Source organism: Bos grunniens, chromosome 14 (assembly GCF_055505025.1).
Source record: "Bos grunniens cultivar Pamir isolate PY7600 chromosome 14, Bosgru_T2T1.0, whole genome shotgun sequence".
NCBI lineage: Eukaryota > Metazoa > Chordata > Mammalia > Artiodactyla > Bovidae > Bos > Bos grunniens.
In genome coordinates, this window is record NC_141178.1 from 27,187,502 (window position 1) to 27,209,252 (window position 21,751).

Sequence of the window (21,751 nt, forward strand, 5' to 3'; positions counted from 1 at the left end):
TGTGGAAAATTCTTAAAGAAATGTGAATACCAGACCACCTTACCTGTCTTCTGAGAAACCTGTTTGTGGGTCAAGAAGCAACAGTTAGAACCAGACATAGAATAACTGACTGGTTCAAAACTGGGAAAGGAGTAAGACAGGATGTACATTGTCACCTGTTTATTTAACTTAAATGCAGAGTACATGATGCGAAATGTCAGGCTGGATGAAGCACAAGCTGGAATCAAGACTGCCAAGAGAAATATCAATAACCTCAGATAGACAGATGACACCACCCTTATTGGCAGAAAGCGAAGAGAAACTAAAAAGCCTCTTGATGAAAGTGAAAGGGGAGTGAAAAAGCTGTGTTAAAACTCAACAATCAAAAAACTGAAATCATGGCATCTGATCCCATCATAGCAAATAGATGGGGAAACAACGGAAACAGTGACAGACTATTTTCTTGGGCTCCAAAATCACTGCAGATGGTGACTGCACCCATGAAATTAAAAGATGCTTGCTCCTTGGAAGAAAAGCTATGACAAACCCAGACAGTGTATTAAAAAGTGGAGATGTGACTTTGCCGACAAAGGTCCATCTAGTCAAAGCTATGGTTTTTCCAGTAGTCATGTACGAATGCGAGAGTTGGACCATAAAGAAGGCTGAGCACCAAAGAACTGATACTCTCAAACTGTGGTGTTAGAGAAGACTCGTGAGAGTCCCTTGGACTGCAAGGATATCAAACCAGGCAATTCTAAAGGAACTCAACCCTGAATATTCCTTGAAAGGACTGATGCTGAAGCTCCAATACTTTGGCCACCTGAAGCAAAGAGTTGACTCCTTAAGAAAGACCCTGATGCTGGGAAAGACAGAAGGCAGGAGGATGACAGAGGATGAGATGGTTGGATGGCATCACCGATTCAATGGACATGAGTATGAGCAAACTCTGGAGATGGCCAAGGACAGGGAAGCCTGGTATGCTGGAGTCCATGGGGTTGCAAAGAGGTGGATAAGACTGAGCGACTGAACAATGAACAAGAAAGCACAGGAATACATCATCTAGTTAGCAAATTAAAAGTTAGTAGAAACAAATTATTTCCATTAAAAAGTTTAAATTGTGAAAATTCAAATAAATAGCTGTTTTCAACCATTTATTATTATTATTACTCTCTTATTGTATCCAGAGCTGGTAATGAAAAGCATGACATAATGCAAACAATAACTAAGCTAGTATCTTTAACCTTAACTACTACTGTGCTCTTTGACACAGTAATTCCATTTTTAATCTATCCTAAGAAAAATAATCAGCAGTATTGATGAGCCTATCGTAGTATTCCCCCTTGATGTAACCACTGCAGAAAGGATAAAAAGAAGAAAAAAGTAAAACAATAAAAGGTAAAATTTCAAATATAAATAAAACTAAAAAAAATACCTATTATTTTCTTTAATTATCCATGTACTGCTTTCATGATCAATAGATGAAAAGAGATTGCCTTCCAAAAACATCTGACCCTTCAGTACAATGTTGACAGAATCAGGCAAAAACTGTACTTGAATGTCTTCCTTAGTACAGTCTTCTGGAAGCTGTATTGTTACTGTCAAATCATCTTCAGTCTGTTGCCAGTAATACAGAGGTTCTTTGGGAAAGAAAAATGTATTATGTAATAAAAAAAAAAAAAAAAACAGAGACTACAACATAACATACAAAATCAGAAACCAGAACATACAGAACACCTATCTAGCATCTTTTCTAGTGATCTTCTCACAAAAAAGTAATTATGAACAAATATGCAGAGATCTCCTTGGGGAATTTTCACTCAAAGTGTTGTAGCAATCACACTTGACATTTCCCTGTTCCAGTCTTACCTAATGCCCTAGAAGATACACATAAAATACAAATCATAGCAACTCTTTATTCCCTACCTCCCAGTATCCCTGCTTCTCCCTCTTCTCTTACACACACAGACACAGGATTCCAAGCATGCGTGCATGCACGCACACACACATATACAGGATTCCAAGTTAAAAGAATACCAAATATGTCACAAACCCTGCCTGAAACTTTCATCACAACCTTGATTTGCCACTGTTGGGGCAATTTAGTAACTGTGATACAGGAGACTACGACTATTTGGTGGGACAGACATCCACACAAAAATAAAAGATATATTTTCCTTATAAAAGTATTGGCTATTTTACCCCACAACATGAAAGCAATTTCATAACAAATTCAAGGGCTGTCAGTATATTTAGTCTAAGTTCCCAGTAAAAAAAAATCCTCTTTTCAACTCCTTCACTATCCCCTCTGCTTGGCTCCTAAAAAGCTATCTACCTAAGAAACACTTTTAGGCCCATAATACTATAACCATGAAGTAAGAAAGCAGGGCTTAAATGTAAAATGGACAAATACTTGCTTAATAGCATCCATAAACATTAATCTGTCCACTCACTCATCAGAAAGAAATATAACATTGGTGTTGTTTAGTCACTAAGTCATGTCTGACTCCTTTGTGACCCACCAGGCTCCTCTGTCCATGGGATTTCCCAGGCAAGAATACTGGAGTGGGTTGCCATTTCCTTCTCCAGGGGATCTTCCTGAACCAGAGATTGAATCTGTGTCTCCTGCACTGACAGATAGGTTCTTTACCACTGAGTCACCTGGGAAGCCCAGGTAATAGGTAATATCAGTCTAACTGAAGTTTACAGAAAATGAAACCAGCATATATACTCAGAAGAGAGCTTAAAAGAAAGCATGCTAATTAACAAACTATCCATATTTTTTGTTACAACCATTTTCCTTTCTTATTGTGAAAGTCTGATGATATTAAAATAAATACAGAAGAAATTTCCCAAGAGCAAATGGGTACAAGAAGTTAAGTTAGGGCCGTTAGAAGGAAAACAGAAAAACTGAAGGGTTTACACTAAATGGAAGTGGTTTACACTAAAAGAGTAGAACAAATTCAGGAGGAATTCAAACATAACGTGAGATGTCAACTAGTGGCTAGTGATTTAAAAACATGATGTGTTCCAACTAGGCTGCAAATCTGTCTTGGAAGCACATGGGCCTAGCTACTAGGCAGACTGGTTCCAAGGATGAAGGCAGTCCATCATTCTTCCTCAAGCACTCACCAAAGGAGTTCTAAAGGGCATGTGGTCTAGTAATACAAATAGCTGCTCTGGCTAAGCTCCAGGAGAGTTTAACATTATAACTAAGACAGAACAGTAGTTTACTCAGAAAGGGATCTTGTGAAAAAAATCACTTGTGAGAAAACTAAGCTATTAAGAGGTGAAGTAAAAGGCCACCATGCGCAACTCTTATATTCAGGTGTTCATATTTATAAACCTGGAGGAAATATTCATGTATTTATTATAAAAGTATTTTCAAGTTTTTTCAACAAATTTTTTAAAAGCTATGTGAAAATGAAAGTTGCTCAGTCATTTCTGATTCTTTGCAAACCCATGGCCTATATGGTCCACGGAATTCTCCAGGCCAGAATATTGGAGTGGGTAGCCTTTCTCTTCTCCAGGGGTTCTTCAAAACCCAGGAGTCAAACCCAGGTCTCCCACATTGCAGGTGGATTCTTTACCAACTGAGCTATCAGGGAAACCCTCAAGAGCTCTGTAAGTACATAAAAATACTGAAACCCATTTTTATTTTAAATAATTTAAGTTGTTAAAGTAATAAAAAGGGTAGCTTCAAAGAGTAATACATATGATTGTTAAATACTGTGCAAATCTGTTAAGTAAAATATACTATTCTCTGACTATAAATATCAGAAATATGAACAGCAATGATTCTAGAGAAATGGTCTCCTGAATATTTTTTTAGAAGAATATGAATTCTTTGCATACAAATATAAACTTCTTCTGAAAGACCTTTTTATTCTTTTCATTCTAAAACATTACCTTCATTCATTCATTCAAGACTGAGAAAACGTTAAGTGATTCTATCCCCTAGGAACTTTCTTTCAGTTCAGTATGAAAGGGAAGAACACGTAATTAGCAATACCTATATGAAGAGATGTATACAGAAAAGGAGTACCTCAAGGCTGTATATTGTTACCCTGCTTATTTAACTTCTATGCAGAGTACATCATGAGAAACACTGAGCTGGAAGAAGCACAAGCTGGAATCAAGATTGCCAGGAGAAATATCAATAAGCTCAGATATGCAGATGACACCACCCTTATGGCAGAAAGTGAAGAGGAACTCAAAAGCCTCTTGATCAAAGTGAAAGAGGAGAGTGAAAAAGTTGGCTTAAAGCTCAACGTTCAGAAAACGAAGATCATGGCATCTGGTCCCATCACTTCATGGCAAATAGATGGGAAAACAGTGGAAACAATGTCAGACTACTTTTTTGGGCTCCAGAATCACTGCAGATGGTGACTGCAGCCATGAAATTAAAAGATGCTTACTCCTTGGAAGGAAAGTTATGACCAACCTGGACACCATATTAAAAAGCAGAGACATTACTTTGCCAACAAAGGTCCGTCTAGTTAAGGCTATGGTTTTTCCAGTGATCATGTATGGATGTGAGAGTTGGACTGTGAAGAGAGCTGAGCGCCAAAGAATTGATGCTTTTGAACTGTGGTGTTGGAGAAGACTCTTGAGACTGGAGAGTCTCCCTTGAACTGCAAGGAGATCCAACCAGTCCATCCTAAGAGAGATCAGTCCTGGGTGTTCCTTGGAAGGACTGATGCTGAAGCTGAAACTCCAATACTTTGGCCACCTCATGGGAAGAGCTGACTCATTGGAAAAGACTCTGATGCTGGGAGGGATTGGGGGCAGGAAGAGAAGGGGATGACAGAGGATGGAGATGGCTGGATGGTATCACGGACTTGATGGACATGAGTTTGGGTAAACTCCGGGAGTTGGTGATAGACTGGGAGGCCTGGTGTGCTGCGATTCATGTGGTGACAGAGATTCGGACACGACTGAGCAACTGAACTAAACTGAACTGATACCTATAACACTCTTCCTACCTATCTGTAGAGGCTTCCCTGATAGCTCAGTTGATAAAGAATCTGCCTGCAATGCAGGAGACCCCAGTTTGATTCCTGGGTTGGGAAGATCCCCTGGAGAAGGGAAAGGCTACCCACTCCAGTACTGTGGCCTGGAAAATTCTGTGGACTGTATAGTCCATGGGGTCGTAAAGAGTCGAACATGACTAAGCAACTTTCACTTTCATATGAAGAGAGGTTAGCTTATTTTTTAAATTACTATCTATGATACTAATATGCTGGACTTTCAAATATCAACAACAAATAGACATCAGTATTTGTTTATTCATTAAGTATTTGTTAAATATCTAATCAGGTAAAATAATATATAGATTTTAAAAAACATTTTTTGTAATTAGGAAAAGTATTAAATTTAACCAGTTCACACTACCTAGGCGGTATATTTTATGAAAGGCTATTCTGAGAAATATAAAGGAAAACAAAGAAAAATTCAGTGCCAATCTTGACCTGGTAAAACCTACAACCTAGCTAGGAGGACAAGTCAGATCTATTTTACACAGGAGCTCTATGGTTCAAAGTAAAATCACCTTTAATTTCCTCGGACATGTTTTCATCCTTACTTTCTTCAAGACCCTGACCAGCTTGAACAAATGTAAAGGGCTTGTAGGAGATAATCATCAGACCGTTCCCATCAGGTTCAATAGCAGCATAATGTGGCACGGACTTCCCACGGAGAGTATTACGCTTAGCCACTTCATATTTTTTATTATCTGTGAGAAAATAAAGCATTTTAGAACAAGAAAATTACAACCAAAAAACTATAATAAAAATATCTGAAAATATTCAAGTATAATTCTAATTTAAATTAAATATTTTAAATGTACTATTAAAAAGCAGACTATTAGGTACCTTTTTATAAAAGGATAAAAAATTTACAACCTAATATTCTGTAAATAAAATCTCTTTAAAAAAATGGGTCTGATGAAATTTGTTCTAGGTTGTGATGCCTAATGTGGTAGCCACTGGCCATGGTAGCTGTTTAATTAAGTAAAATTGGACATTCATTTCTCCAGCCACACTTTAAGTGTTCAAAAGCCACACATACGTAGCTGCTATCACACTGAGTAGCTCACATATAAACACGTCCATTTTGGAAAAATTTCTGTTGGACAGCAGGGCTCTAAATTGTAAAAGTGATTTACTTACCTGAATATCAGCCTCTGAAAAATCTACCCATTCCTTGACTATAGCCTGTCTACTTTCTCAGCCAGTATATGATAGGTGTCTTCTGACAAGGGTCACAAATTGATGGTAATGGAAAAAGTGTGGTGTGGACTATTTTCTGCCCATTAGCAGGTTTTCTTAAAATGAAATAACTTTTATGGTAGAAATATTTTTTTATACACATTCACATATAGATCTATTTGCCATAAAATATAAATAACTGTACTTTGAATTTTAAAGATAGGAACAATTAACTGTGTTCTGAAATTTTCTGGTAAACTAACTGAATTTATTCTATGAAAATAAGGGTTTTTTCTTTTTTTTTTTGCTTTAAAAGTATTCAAACATTTGAGTCCATACCTTTACTTAACATTGTTACTTTTTATAACAAAGTTTTTTTACAGTGGGTAGTAGTTTTTAGCTTCACACTCAGTAATCAAAAAATCATAACTCAACATCATGAGTTATGCATAATAACACATACGTGGTTGTTGTTCAGTGGCCCAGTAGTGTCCAACTCTTTGCGACCCCACGAACTGCAGCATGCCAGGCCTCCCTGTCCCTCACCATCTCCCTAAGTTTGCCCAAATTTATCTCTATAGCATCAGTGATGTCATCCAGCCATCTCATCCTCTGATGACCTCTTCTCCTTCTGCCTCAATCCTTCCCATAATAATACATATACATACATAGTAATACAACCCATTCTAAAATATGTCATTTTGCTCTCTAAATCCTCACCTATAATCACATATTCACGTCATATATATTTAAGAATAGACTTTTCATTTCGTGAAGTAAAAACAACGATTTTTCTTCCATAGGTACATGCAAGGCAGAGTCCTGCCTGGCTCCAAAGACCCAACCTTAGACACTCTGTATTTTATAAGATGGTTTTTCCCAACATGTGGGATAGAAAACAGTAGGTCTCAAGTGAATTCCATGGCTAAATGGGTTGGGAAGGGCTGGATCAAAATTACATTTTCTTTTTTTACTCAAGATTTTTAGAAACTTGACTATCCTTAATGTGAAATGTGGCTATTGTATGCCTACATTTTCAAACTTACTTGACCACAAAATATAATTTATCAAATATTCCACTCAACAGTCTAGAAATACAACACTGCTCTGTTATATTCATTAGAAAATAAAAAGTAACAGAATTATATTAGCAATTCAGGGAATAAAGGAACTGAAACGTCCAGAAAAGAAAGCTAAAGTCAACAACAGAAAGAATGTTTCTACAATTACAATAATTAAAATCGGTTGGAGAGAAAAAAAAAGAAAGGTGAGTCTAAATATAACTGTCCAGCTGAATGAAGGGAACAAAGATGAAGAGAACAGAAGCCATGGAGCTGCAGCAGAGCGCCACTGTGGACTGAGCTAAAGCTGTCATGGAACCAAGAGTCTTAGAGAAGGAAAAACACCCATGGTGATTTCTCCTATGTTATGTACCTTAATTTAAAAAACAAAGCTTTTATTTATCTAAAGCAGGGATCTGCAAACTATGACCTGTGAGCTGAAGAATAAATTTTACATTTTTAAATAGTTCAAAAAAAAATCAAAAGAATATTTAAATACATGTCAAATTATATAAAATTCAAAAGTCAGTGTTAATAAATAAACAGCTATACTAATTCATTTATGCCTTTGTAAATGGAATACAGCTGGAATACAGCAATACTCATTCATTTATGCCTTCACCTACAGCCGCTTTTGCAGCACAAGATCCTAGTTGAAGAACTGTGATAGGTCATATGGTTACCATCTAGCCCTTACAAAGTTTCCAATATCTAATCAAATGATTTAAGTTACTGTGTTCCTCCAGAGATAAAACTACAACACCGGAGGAAGAATAAATTACACTAAATATTTCAAAGAACAAATCTTGTGCTTAATGTTACATATTAACATATATTTTGTATATATTAAAAACATATACTTTAAATTCTTCCAAAATATGTAGTAGTGTCTTCTTTTACACAAAAGGTGTATTCATTCAACTGTGGAAGCACATAATTATTTTTTTTTTATAATCCATACCTAAAGAGAAACTACCTATAAATATTCATTCCATTGGGTGGCAGGTACTAGAATCACAACACAATGCTTAAGAAAAAGCAAACAGCATTTACAGGAACAGCTTTGCATTTCAAAACCTCCTGAATTATGGCAACCACCGCAGAGAGATCAGAATTTTGTTGTTTTACCTTCACATTTCTTACTGATAGTGACCCACTCCAAGGAAACATAGAAACCACTTCCTTTCATAGACAATTCCTCTTTCTCTATTTGAAGGAGGAGAGTAGCTATTGAATGTTCTTCAGCTTTCAGCAATGAGATGCTGTGAATTATGATAAAAGGATTCCCAAGCTCTTCATTAAATACAATCTACAAAAAAGAAAAAAAGATGGCACTCAGAAAAACGTATTACATGAAATCATAGAGCACAGAGGAAATACACAGAATTCTGACAATCCAACAAGTAATTTGGATACTGTTTACTGCAAGGACACAAGAACAAAAAAGCCCTGAAATAAAGCTTACAAGTTTAAAATACTGCTTAAAGAAATAACTTTTAGAAAACATCTATTTGTTTAACAGAGAAAACTGATCAGTACACACAGAAAACAAAAGGGCCTCCAAATGGCATCTAAAGAGAAAGGGAATTAAAAGCAATCCTGTAGAAAGTTGCCAAGTGAAAAAGAGTGCTCCGTACAGAGGAAATGAGGTCAATATTCCCTTACTTCATCTCTTCCCATGTCTCATATCTAATTTATTAGATATCGTATCTAAATTATTGAGATATATTACTATATTGTATATTATAATCATCCATTTATAATATAGTCATTTATATTATATTATATATAAAATAATATATATTAATATATTAATCATATCTCTAATTTATTTCTGCCTTCTTCTTCCTAGTTTCTGAATACTGTTTGTATATGTGTGTGTATCTTTCTTTTCTATAGTTTTTTGTTTGCTTCGTTTTGTTTGTTTTCTGGAAATTTACAAAGGTAAGAGTCAAAGGAACTGGAGAACAAATCATGAAAACTTTCTTACTGTTCAAAAACAAAAGATCTCATTTCATCTAAAAAGATAATTCCACTAACTGTTAAATATTGAAATTTCTTCTAAAAAAAAAAAAAGGCAAATCAAAGCATCATGGAAAGATGTACAAAATCTTATCAAATTCTTCTTACAACACATAATCTAAAAGACTACTGTATCTTTGTTAAATATCGAACAGGAAAGGTTTTCAGACTGATTTCTAAACGAGTTTTTCAAATAAATGAAAAAATAAATAGTTTGAATACAAATCTAACTGAAACACAAGAATTCGCTCTTTTTTTCTTTTTAAACCTATATCTGGAATCCCCTCCTGTGGGCTGCTACCTGAAAGCCTTATTAAAAAAAGGGTGCCTTACCCCAATGCTCACAGCAGCAGTACTTCAAAGAGCAAAGACATGGAAGTAATCTAAATGTCTATGGACAGATGAATGAATACAGATGTGGTATACATACAAAGGAATACTATTCGGCCGTAAAAAAAGAATAAATAATGCCATCTGCAGCAACACGGACAGACCTAGAGATTATCCAACTTCAGTGAAATAAGTCAGACAGAGAAAGACAAATATCACACAATATCACTTATATGTGAAATCTAAAATATGATACAAAGTAACTTATTGACAAAACAGGAAAAAACTCAGAAAACAATAGACACATTTTTGGTTAAGTGGGTTTTGCTTCTGTTTGGGGACAAGAAGAAATAAAAGGGTAGGAAGAAAAAAAAGGTAAGTTTTGCCAAGTACAAGTAGCCAGATTACTGTTTCCTCCCCCTCTTTCTCTCTCACGTGAGGGAGACCAGAGGAGACCACGTCAGGACTTTTAAAAATTCTTACGTTGACGTTTCCAGTCCCCTGAACAAGCCTGGAAAATCAACTGTGAAACTGTTGATATATAGCACTCCCATCATGTTAGAGGCCAAACATCCCCTGCCTTCTTTCATTTCTCTTTCTACATTTCAGTCATCACCACCACGCTTGCTGGGCCCCTTATGCCCTACCATGCCCCCATCACTTCCACCTTTAGCCTCCTCTCTTACACCAATTCCCTCAAAATCCCAAAACTCAGTTATTTCTCTCAAAGTGACCACTATCCCACAATATCCCTTCCACTTCAATTAATGCCCTGGTCCCATAATTTCCCCACTGTCCCTATACCCCCAGAGAGGACTGACTTCATTATGACAGTATATATACTGAAGAGGATATGGAGTAAATTTAAATTTTTAATTTATTAAAAAAAAATCTTACTGAAGGACTTATATGGGCCAAGGAGATATACATAGCAAAAACCAAATGAATTATAAACCCATATGAATTTTCTTCTGATGGACTACGTGGTATTATTTTTAATCCGAAGGTGAAGAGGGTCATTGTGTTTCTTATACCAATAGAATCCCCATAGCTTGATAACAGATCCATTCTCATTTATATCTCTCCTGTCCATCATTCCCCAAATTCTTTTCAACTGTTTCAGGTAGCTGGGTGCTATATACAACATATCCTCAGTAAAAAAAAAGAAAAGAAAAAATTATTGGAGGCAGGAACAGAATATGTCACAATGTCCAATTAATATTTAAAACTGTGACTGACTGCAAAGGTCTCCTATAAACACGCTGTTGTTCTGGTATTTCATTGTGTTTTTTGTTTAACTTTTCGAACACACTGCAATTAGGTAGAGCAGCATTTGGTTAACAATAAGAAAGGTAAACCACTAAGGCCTTGTTGTTTTTCTCAAATAATTAAAGCCCAGTGTTTACAGGCACCTGTTGGTCTGATAAAAATGTTTTATAAGATGTAAAATATTAAATTCTATCCCTTTAGCTACCTAGAACTAAAGGCCACCTGCTGAAATTTAGAAGGCAGCAATATCACGTTGTACTTTATTACCACAACTCAGTGTCACTTTGTCTACTTTCAAAACCTGTGGCTCCGGAGAAACTAATTTCATATTTATTATTTCTAAAATGCAAACCTGCCCCTCAGATTTAAGTCTGTGACATTGTTTAAAAAAAACTGAAATAAAAATGGCATCTTGGAGATTGGTAGATAATTAGTTATAAATCAAATCCCTTATGATTACACAGTGGAAGTGACAAATAGATTTAAGGGACTAGATCTGATAGACAGAGTGCCTGAAGAACTATGGACAGAGGTTCGTGACACTGTACGGGAGACAGGGATCAAGATCATCCCCAAGAAAAAGAAATGCAAAAAAGAAAATGGTTGTCTGGGGAGGCCTTACAAATAGCTGAGAAAAGAAGAGAAGCTAAAGGCAAAGGAGAAAAGGAAAGATATAACCACTTGAATGCAGAGTTCCAAAGAATAGCAAGGAGAGATAAGAAAGCCTTCTTCAGTGATCAGTGCAAAAAAATAGAGGAAAACAATAGAATGGGAAAGACCAGAGATCTCTTCAAGAAAATGAGAGATACCAAGGGAACATTTCATGCAAAGATGGGCACAAAAAAGGACAGAAATGGTATGGACCTAACAGAAGCAGAAGATATTAAGAAGAGATGGCAAGAATACACAGAAGAAGTATACAAAAACGATCTTCATGACCCAGATAACCACGATGGTGTGATCACTCACCAGGAGCCAGACATCCTGGAATGTGAAGTCAAGTGGGCCTTAGAAAGCATCACTATGAGCAAAGCTACTGGAGGTGATGGAATTCCAGTTGAGCTATTTGAAATCCTAAAAGATGATGCTGTGAAAGTGCTGCACTCAATATGCCAGCAAATTTGGAAAACTCAGCAGTGGCCACAGGACTGGAAAAGGTCAGTTTTCATTCCAATCCCAAAGAAAGGCAGTGCCAAACAATGCTCAAACTACCACACAATTGCACTCATCTCACACGCTAGTAATGCTCAAAATTCTCCAAGCCAGGCTTCAGCAATATGTGAACCGTGAACTGTCAGATATTCAAGCTGGTTTTAGAAAAGGCAGAGGAACCAGAGATCAAATTGCCAACATCTGTTGGATCATCGAAAAAGCAAGAGAATACCAGAAAAACATCTACTTCTGCTTTATTGACTATGCCAAAGCCTTTGACTGTGTGGATCACAATAACAAGAGATAGGAATACCAGACCACATGACCTGCCTCCTGAGAAAGCTGTATGCAGGTCAAATGCAACAGTTAGAACTGGACATGGAACAACAGACTGGTTCCAAATCAGGAAAGCAGTATGTCAAGGCTGTATATTGTCAGCCTGCTTATTTCACTTTTATGCATTATACATCACGAGAAATGCCAGGCTGGATGAAGCAGAAGCTGGAATCAAAATTGCCGGGAGAAATATCAATAACCACACATATGCAGATGACACCACCCTTATGGCAGAAAGTCAAGAAGAACTAAAGAGCCTCTTGATGAAAGTGAAAGGGGAGAGTGAAAAAGTTGGCGTACAACTCAACATTGAGAAAACTAAGATCATGGCAACCGGTCCCATCACTTCATGGCAAAAAGACGGAGAAACAATGGAAACAGTGAGAGACTTTACTTTTGGGGGCTTCAAAATCACTGCAGATGGTGACTGCAGCCATGAAATTAAAAGACGCTTGTTCCTTGGAAGAAAAGCTATGGCTAACCTAGACATCATAGTAAAAAGCAGAGACATTACTTTGCCAACAAAGGTCCGTCTGGTCAAAGCTATGGTTTTTCCAGTAGTCACGTATGGATGTGAGAGTTGGACTATAAAGAAAGCTGAGTGCCAAAGAATCGATGCTTTTGAACTGTGGTGTTGGAGAAGACTCCTGAGAGTCCCTTGGACTGCAAGGAGATCCAAGCTGTACATCCTAAAGGAAATCAGTCCCGAATATTCACTGGAAGGACTGATGCTGAAGCTAAAACTCCAATACTTTGGCCACCTGACACAAAGCACCGACTCCCTGAAAAGACCCTGATGCTGGGAAAGACTGAAGGCAGGAGGAGATGGGCACGACAGAGGATGAGATGGCTGGATGGCATCACTGACTCTTTGGACATGAGTTTGAGTAAGCTCCGGAGTTGGTAATGGACAGAGAAGCCTGGCGTGCTGCAGTCCATGGGGTCGCAGTCAGACACGACTGAGAGACTGAACTGATGCTATGGTATATTTTTCTAAATAGGGAATATTCTGGTTAAGTTACTATTTGACTAGTTTAAACATATCAGACAGCCAAGTGGTGCAGTAGAAGCATGCTAGGCTCATAAATATATTTGAGAATAAAACATGAGGAAAGGAGAAAAGACATGACAATGTAATTCTCTGGCCAACTCTTTACAAAAAAGAAGGTAGCAAGGTCAATGCTTAAGGTACTGCTTTACACTTGAAAAGAACTCAATTGGTATTTGCTGAAAAACAAATGCAATTCTTGACAACTGCACTCACCCCAGATCAAAACAAGAATAGCTAATATATCAGTTTCACAAAAGGTAAACATTTTATTTAAAAGATATCCGAAACACTATATATTATAAAAATCAAGAGGTCACATGTAAACCATCCCTAAAAAGGTGTTATTTCAAAATCATTAAGATCTAATTTGCATATACTTTCCAGACTCAGCATTAAGTCTCAAGAAAAAAAAAAAAAAAAAAACTCACCTCCCATTTTTCAGAAACACTATTTCCACGTTCACCTGTTCCAATAAGATACAGTCTTCCAGTCCCATCTGACAAGGTAACCCAGGTAGAAGACGTGAAATGGATGGATGCACAAAGGCGATTGTCACATGCTGTCAAATCTGTAGGAAGTCGAAACACCTCTCGTGGTTTTCCTAAGGCAGTATCCTAAACAGAAGCCGAACATTATGAATGAATCCCTCCCTCTCCTTGACACAAACACACACAGAATAAAAACATCAGCAGTGCACTGGTTACTCTCCTCTTCCCCAAGTCCCCTGCTTGAGTATAAGCTATCCCACTGGCTGACACAGAAGTGACGGTAAGTGACTTCTTAGGTTAGGTCACACAAGACTGTGCATCTTGTATCTTGCTCTTTCTCTTCAACTGCACGTGACAGACCCATGTGAGGAGGCACTCAGGGCTCCTGACAACCACCAGCAGCCCGTGAGTGAAGTTCGGAAGTGTACCCTTCAGCTCTAGTCAGGCTTTCGGACCACTGCAGTTGTGGCTGACATCTTGGCTACATTCTCTTGAGAAATCTTGAGAGGGAACTACCTAGCTAAGCCATTCTGATTTCTCACTGAAACTGTGAGATGACAAACGTTGACTGTTTCAAGTTACTAAGTTCTGAAGTACTTTATTACACAGCAATTGATAACTAATGCAATGCAGTAATCTAGTCTTCATTCTTAAGTTTAAAATTAACGATCAGTATTTTTAACCAATTGGAAAACCACATCATGCTCTAAATTCCTACACAGACATCTCTGTGGTATGAAAATGCTATGTTATGCTATTAACAACTTGCATTTTTGTTAACATATTTTTTTTGTATATACATATATCCTTATAAATATAGTGTCTCATGCTTCATGCTCAGTCGTGTCTGACTCTCTGTGACCCCACGGGATTGTGGCCCTCCAGGCTCCTGTCTCCATGGGATTTTCTCAGGCAAGAATACTGGAGTAGCTTGCTATTTCCTCCTCCAAGTGATCTTCCCGACCCAGAGATCCAATCTGTATCTCTTGCATATTTCCTGCATTGGCAGGTGGATTCTTTACTACTGAACCATCTGGAAGCCCGTAATATAAAGTAGTAAGATGCATTACATTATTAAAATGTTTTACAAGAAAATATATAAAAAAGGGCTACAACTCAGAAAATAAACTTCCCCTCATACACCAAACTATTCAATTCAATTTTTATTGTTGTTTTAGTTTTTAGTTAACAGGTTTACCTGCAGTACAGAAATAATCCTTGATTGATATATTTCAGGGCTTGTCTGGTGGCTCAGTCGGTAAAGAATCTGCCTGCAATGTGGGAGACCTGTATTCAATCCCTGGGTTGGGAAGATCCCCTGGAGAAAGGAAAGGCTACCCACTCCAGTATTCCAGCCTGGAGAATTCCATGGACTGTATAGTCCATAGGATCACAAAAAGTTGGACATGACTGAGCGACTTTCACTTTTCATGTATTTCATTCCCTGCTCCTAGAACTGCATAGATTAATATATATATACGTACACTAAGCGCGGCAGCGGCTGCGACCGGCGCACTAAGCGCAGCCAAGAGGAGCTACCCCACGTCCGAGGTCAGGGGCAGAAGCCGGGAGGACCCCAAACCCAAAGGGTGGCGGCCAAGAGGAGTGACCCCACGTCCGAGGTCGGGGCAGCGGCCGAAAGTGCCAGGCTGCAACGGCGCAGGAACAGCCAAGAAGAGCTACCCAAGTCCGAGGTCGGGGGCAGCGGCCGAGAGAAGCTACCCCGCGTCCGAGGTCAGGGGCGGCGGCTGAGAGGAGATACCCCGCGAATGAGATCAGGGGCGGCGGCCGGAAGGAGCTGCCCCACGCCCCAGCGCCCGAGGCCAGGGGTGGCGGCCCGGAGGACCAACCCCACGTCCAAGGAGCAGTGGTTGCGCGGGCACAGGAGGGCCTAGAGGAGCTATCCCACGTTGAAGGTCATGAAGGACGGCAGTGAGGAGATACCCCTTGTCCAAGGTAAGGAGCAGTGGCTGCGCTTTGCTGGAGCAGCCATGAAGAGATACCCTACGCCCAAGGTAAGAGAAACCCAAGTAAGATGGTAGTGTTGCAACAGGGCATCAGAGGGCAGACACACTGAAACCATACTCACAGAAAACTAGTCAATCTAATCACACCAGGACCACAGCCTTGTCTAACTCAATGAAACTAAGCCATGCCCGTGGGGCAACCCAAGACGGGCAGCTCATGGTGGAGAGAACTGACAGAATGTGGTCCACTGGAGAAGGGAATGGCAAGCCACTTCAGTATTCTTGCCTTGAGAACCCCATGAACTGTATGAAAAGGCAAAATGATAGGATACTGAAAGAGGAACTCCCCAGGTCAGTACGTGCCCAATATGCTACTGGAGATCAGTGGAGAAATAACTCCAGAAAGAATGAAGGTATGGAGACAAAGCAAAAACAATACCCAGCTGTGGATGTGACTGGTGATAGAAGCAAGGTCCGATGCTGTAAAGAGCAATAGTGCATAAGAACCTGGAATGTCAGGTCCATGAATCAAGGCAAATTGGAAGTGGTCAAACAAGAGATGACAAGAGTGAATGTCGACATTCTAGGAATCAGCGAACTGAAATGGACTGGAATGGGTGAATTTAACTCAGATGACCATTATATCTACTACTGCGGGCAGGAATCCCTCAGAGGAAATGGAGTAGCCATCATGGTCAACAAGAGAGTCTGAAATGCAGTACTTGGATGCAATCTCAAAAACGACAGAATGATCTCTGTTCGTTTCCAAGGCAAACCATTCAATATCACAGTAATCCAAGCCTATGCCCCAACCAGTAACACTGAAGAAGCTGAAGTTGAATGGTTCTATGAAGACCTACAAGACTTTTTAGAACACCCAAAAAAGATGTCCTTTTCATTATAGGGGACTGGAATGCAAAAGTAGATAGTCAAGAAACACCTGGAGTAACAAGCAAATTTGGCCTTGGAATACGGAATGAAGCAGGACAAAGACTAATAGAGTTTTGCCAAGAAAATGCACTGGTCATAGCAAACACCCTCTTCCAACAACACAAGAGAAGACTCTACACATGGCCATCACCAGATGGTCAACACCGAAATCAGACTGATTGTATTCTTTGCAGCCAAAGATGGAGAAGCTCTATACAGTCAGCAAAAACAAGACCAGGAGCTGACTGTGGCTCAGATCATGCACTCCTTATTACCAAATCCAGACTTAAATAGAAGAAAGTAGGAAAAACCACTACACCATTCAGGTATGACCTACATCATATCCCTTATGATTATACAGTGGAAGTGAGAAATAGATTTAAGGGCCTAGATCTGATAGACAAAGTGCCTGATGAACTATGGAATGAGGTTCGTGACACTGTACAGGAGACAGGGATCAAGACCATCCCCATGGAAAAGAAATGCAAAAGAGCAAAATGGCTGTCTGGGGAGGGCTTACAAATAGCTGTAAAAAGAAGAGAAGCAAAAAGCAAAGGAGAAGAGGAAAGATAAAAGCATCTGAATGCACAGTTCCAAAGAATAGCAAGAAGAGATAAGAAAGCCTTCCTCAGTGAACAATGCAAAGAAATAGAGGAAAACAAGAGAATGGGAAAGACTAGAGATCTCTTCAAGAAAATTAGAGATACCAAGGGAACATTTCATGCAAAGATGGGCTCGATAAAGGACAGAAATGGTATGGACATAACAGAAGCAGAAGATATTAAGAAGAGATGGCAAGAATACACAGATCATCAGATCAGTCACTCAGTCGTGTCTGACTCTTTGCGACCCCATGAATCGCAGCATGCCAGGCCTCCCTGTCCATCACCAACTCCCGGAGTTGACTCAAGTCCATCGAGTCAGTGATGCCACCCAGCCATCTCATCCTTTGTCATCCCCTTCTCCTCCTGCCCCCAATCCCTCCCAGCATCAGAGTCTTTTCCAATGAGTCAACTCTTCACATGAGGTGGCCAAAGACTGGAGTTTCAGCTTCAGCATCATTCCTTCCAAAGAAATCCCAGGGCTGATCTCCTTCAGAATGGACTGGTTGGATCTCCTTGCAGTCCAAGGGACTCTCAAGAGTCTTCTCCAACACCACAGTTCAAAAGCATCAATTCTTCGGTGCTCAGCCTTCTTCACAGTCCAACTCTCACATCCATACATGACCACTGGAAAAACCACAGCCTTGACTAGACGGACCTTTGTTGGCAAAGTACTGTCTCTGCTTTTGAATATGCTATCTAGGTTGGTCATAACTTTCCTTCCAAGGAGTAAGTGTCTTTTAATTTCATGGATGCAGTCACCATCTGCAGTGATTTTGGAGCCCAGAAAAATAAAGTCTGACACTGTTTCCACTGTTTCCCCATCTATTTCCCATGAAGTAGTGGGACTGGATGCCATGATCTTCATTTTCTGAATGTTGAGCTTTAAGCTCCCAAAAGCTCCCAAAAGAAAACTGCCTTTCTTTGGGATTGGAAAGAATACCCAGAAGAACTGTACAAAAAAGACCTTCACAACTCAGATAAGCACGATGGTGTGATCACTGACCTAGAGCCAGACATCCTGGAATGTGAAGTCAAGTGGGCCTTAGGAAGCATCACTACGAACAAAGCTAGTGGAGGTGATGGAATTCCAGTTGAGATATTCCAAATCCTGAAAGATGATGCTGTTAAAGTGCTGCACTTAATACGCCAGCAAATTTAGAAAACTCAGCAGTGGCCACACGACTGGAAAAGGTCAGTTTTCATTCCAATCCCAAAGAAAGGCAATGCCAAAGAATGTTCAAACTACTGCACAATTGCACTCATCTCACATGCTAGTAAAGTAATGCTCAAAATTCTCCAAGCCAGGCTTCAGCAATATGTGAACCATGAACTTCCTGATGTTCAAGCTGGTTTTAGAAAAGGCAGAGGAACCAGAGATCAAATTGCCAATATCCGCTGGATCATGGAAAAAGCAAGAGAGTTCCAGAAAAACATCTATTTCTGCTTTATTGACTATGCCAAAGCCTTTGAATGTGTGGATCACAATAAACTGTGGAAAATTCTGAAAGAGATGGGAATACCAGACCACCTGACCTGCCTCTTGAGAAATCTGTATGCAGGTCAGGAAGCAACAGTTAGAACAGGACATGGAACAACAGACTGGTTCCAAATAGGAAAAGGAGTACATCAAGGCTGTATATTGTCACCCTGCTTATTTAACTTATATGCAGAGTACATCATAAGAAATGCTGGATTGGAAGAAACACAAGCTGGAATCAAGATTGCCGGGAGAAATATCAATAACCTCAGATATGCAGATGACACCACCCTTATGGCAGAAAGTGAAGAGGAACTCAAAAACCTCTTGATGAAAGTGAAAGTGGAGAGTGAAAAAGTTGGCTTAAAGCTCAACATTCAGAAAACGAAGATCATGGCATCTGGTCCCATCACTTTATGGGAAATAGATGGGGAAACAGTGGAAACAGTGTCAGACTTTATTTTTTTGGGCTCCAAAATCACTGCAGATGGTGATTGCAGCCATGAAATTAAAAGACACTTACTCCTTGGAAGGAAAGTTATGACCAACCTAGATAGCATATTCAAAAGCAGAGACAGTACTTTGCCAAAAAGGTCCATCTAGTCAAGGGTATGGTTTTTCCAGTGGTCATGTATGGATGTGAGAGTTGGACTGTGAAGAAGGCTGAGCGCCGAAGAATTGATGCTTTTGAACTGTGGTGTTGGAGAAGACTCTTGAGAGTCCCTTGGACTGCAAGGAGATCCAACCAGTCCATTCTGAAGGAGATCAGCCCTGGGATTTCTTTGGAGGGAATGATGCTGAAGCTGAAACTCCAGTCTTTGGCCACCTCATGTGAAGAGTTGACTCATTGGAAAAGACTCTGATGCTGGGAGGGATTGGGGGCAGGAGGAGAAGGGGACGACAGTGGATGAGATGGCTGGATGGCATCACTGACTCGATGGACGTGAGTCTGAGTGAACCCTGGGAGTTGGTGATGGACAGGGAGGCCTGGCGTGCTGCGATTCATGGGGTCACAAAGAGTTGGACACGACTGAGCAACTGAACTGACACTAAAAAAGATTTAATTAATTAAACTATGTCCTTATTATCCTCAAGTTCTTTAGTGACCCATTGTTTCTTTCTAAAGTACGCAATTTTGTTTTCTTTAAAAGGGCACCTTTCCTTCTTTTTGTAGTCATATTTTACTGATTTATATAATACTGCATTAAATAATGAAAATGCATCAACAAACACAGTTGACAAGTTTTCAGAATGAGAAAATCTGATTATTACTGATGTAAAACTCAGCTAGCACAAACAGAATTATAACAGTAGAGACCTGAGCAGCCTATAAGCAATACATATCAAGCTTACCATGGTCTTCAGTCAGTATGTTATTAAAAGAGAACAGAGACTATCAGTCAATCCAGTCAGTTAAGTGAAAGAAGAGAAATTTTACTGCAAGCTAATGCCTGTGTAGGCATTTAGAACATGAGGGTGAATTTCCCATTATTGTGAAAGAAATGGACTAGTCAACAAATAATAGTGGAACATTAGGGAATTTTTGGAAAAAAAAAAAACATACAAAACATTCCTTATTCCAGATATATCAATAATCTCAATGTTTTAATAGAAAAGTAAAGTAACTTTGTTAGAAGATTGTTTTAATAATCTCAGGGTGGAGAAAGCCTTCTTATGAGTAAATAAAAGACATACAGGAGGTAAGAAGACAAATACTTGCCACAAATATAACACAGTACTGCTGCTGCTGCTAAGTCACTTCAGTCGTGTCAGACTCTGTGCGACCCCACAGACGGTAGCCCACCAGGCTCTGCCATCCCTGGGATTCTCCAGGCAAGAACACTGGAGTGGGTTGCCATTTCCTTCTCCAATCATGAAAGGGAAAAGTGAAAGTAAAGTCGCTCAGTCGTGTCTGACTCTTTGCGACCCCATGGACTGCAGCCCACCAGGCTCCTCTGTCCATGGGATTTTCCAGGCAAGAGTACTGGAGTGGGTGGCCATTGCCTTCTCCAACACAGTACTAATAACATACAAAATACCTTTAAAACTCAACAAGAATGACAAGGTTATCATTTTTTTTCATAGTAAAAAAATATGAACAGGAAAACTATGGTTTAAAAAAAAAAGGCCAAAATATTCAAACTCACTAGTAAAAAAAAAAAATATGATTAAAATAATGATACCTCCATTAGCCACGGGGAAAAAAAAAATCTTAGACCGTTAATGTCTATTCTTGGCTAAGGTGCCCTGTTGGCAGGAACAGAAGTATAGGACTTTCGCACTGATTATAAATCACGTTTTATGATGTGTTATAGACCCTTTAGTGGGCCTCCCAGGTGGCTCAGCGGTGCAGAATCTGCCTGCCCATGGAGGAGACGCGGGTTGGGAAGATCTACCTATCCCTGGGCTGGGAAGATCTCCAGAGAAGAGACTGGCTACCCACTCCAGTATTCTTGCCTGGAGAATCCCATAGACAGAGGAGCCTGGCAGGCTACAGTCCATGGGGTTGCAAATGAGTCGGACATGACTTAGTGACTACACACAACAAAGACAATTCCACTTCTAGAATACTTGCACGTGTACAGTAAGATCCACATAACAAGAATGTTTATTTTAATGATGCAAATGACAAAATGTGCTAATAAAAACTAAGATACAATCTAGTCGTTTATCAATAGTGAGGAAGAGAATAGCAGCACCCGACAGCCCAACGCTAGGCTGGTAGTATTAGCGAGGACTTGGCTTTGCTATGAGCTAGTGACACTAACAGCCATATTCTCCTGATAAACAAACAATTTCACAGAACATCAACATCAGACTAGGACACTGTGTGACCTCTGTCATTATGACCAAACAAGAGAAAAACAGCATCACGCCA

The 21,751-nt window shown here is 39.3% G+C and overlaps 1 protein-coding gene across 7 annotated transcripts in view; it reads right to left on the reverse strand.

Annotated features, from left to right (window-relative positions):
* Positions 1 to 21,751, reverse strand: part of NUDCD1 (NudC domain containing 1) — a 93,267-nt gene that overhangs the window by 48,548 nt on the left and 22,968 nt on the right. For 5 of the 7 annotated variants that reach the window (XM_086335343.1, XM_086335349.1, XM_086335348.1 and 2 more), the window contains exons 3-6: positions 13,835 to 14,020; positions 8,375 to 8,555; positions 5,528 to 5,710; positions 1,412 to 1,616 (exon numbers count right to left, since the gene is read on the reverse strand). In XM_086335343.1, the coding sequence (XP_086191469.1) occupies positions 1,412 to 1,616; positions 5,528 to 5,710; positions 8,375 to 8,555; positions 13,835 to 14,020 (755 nt within the window). The remainder of the gene's footprint in view (positions 1 to 1,411; positions 1,617 to 5,527; positions 5,711 to 8,374; positions 8,556 to 13,834; positions 14,021 to 21,751) is intronic. The other 2 variants (XM_086335345.1, XM_086335351.1) reach the window with 1 other exon arrangement.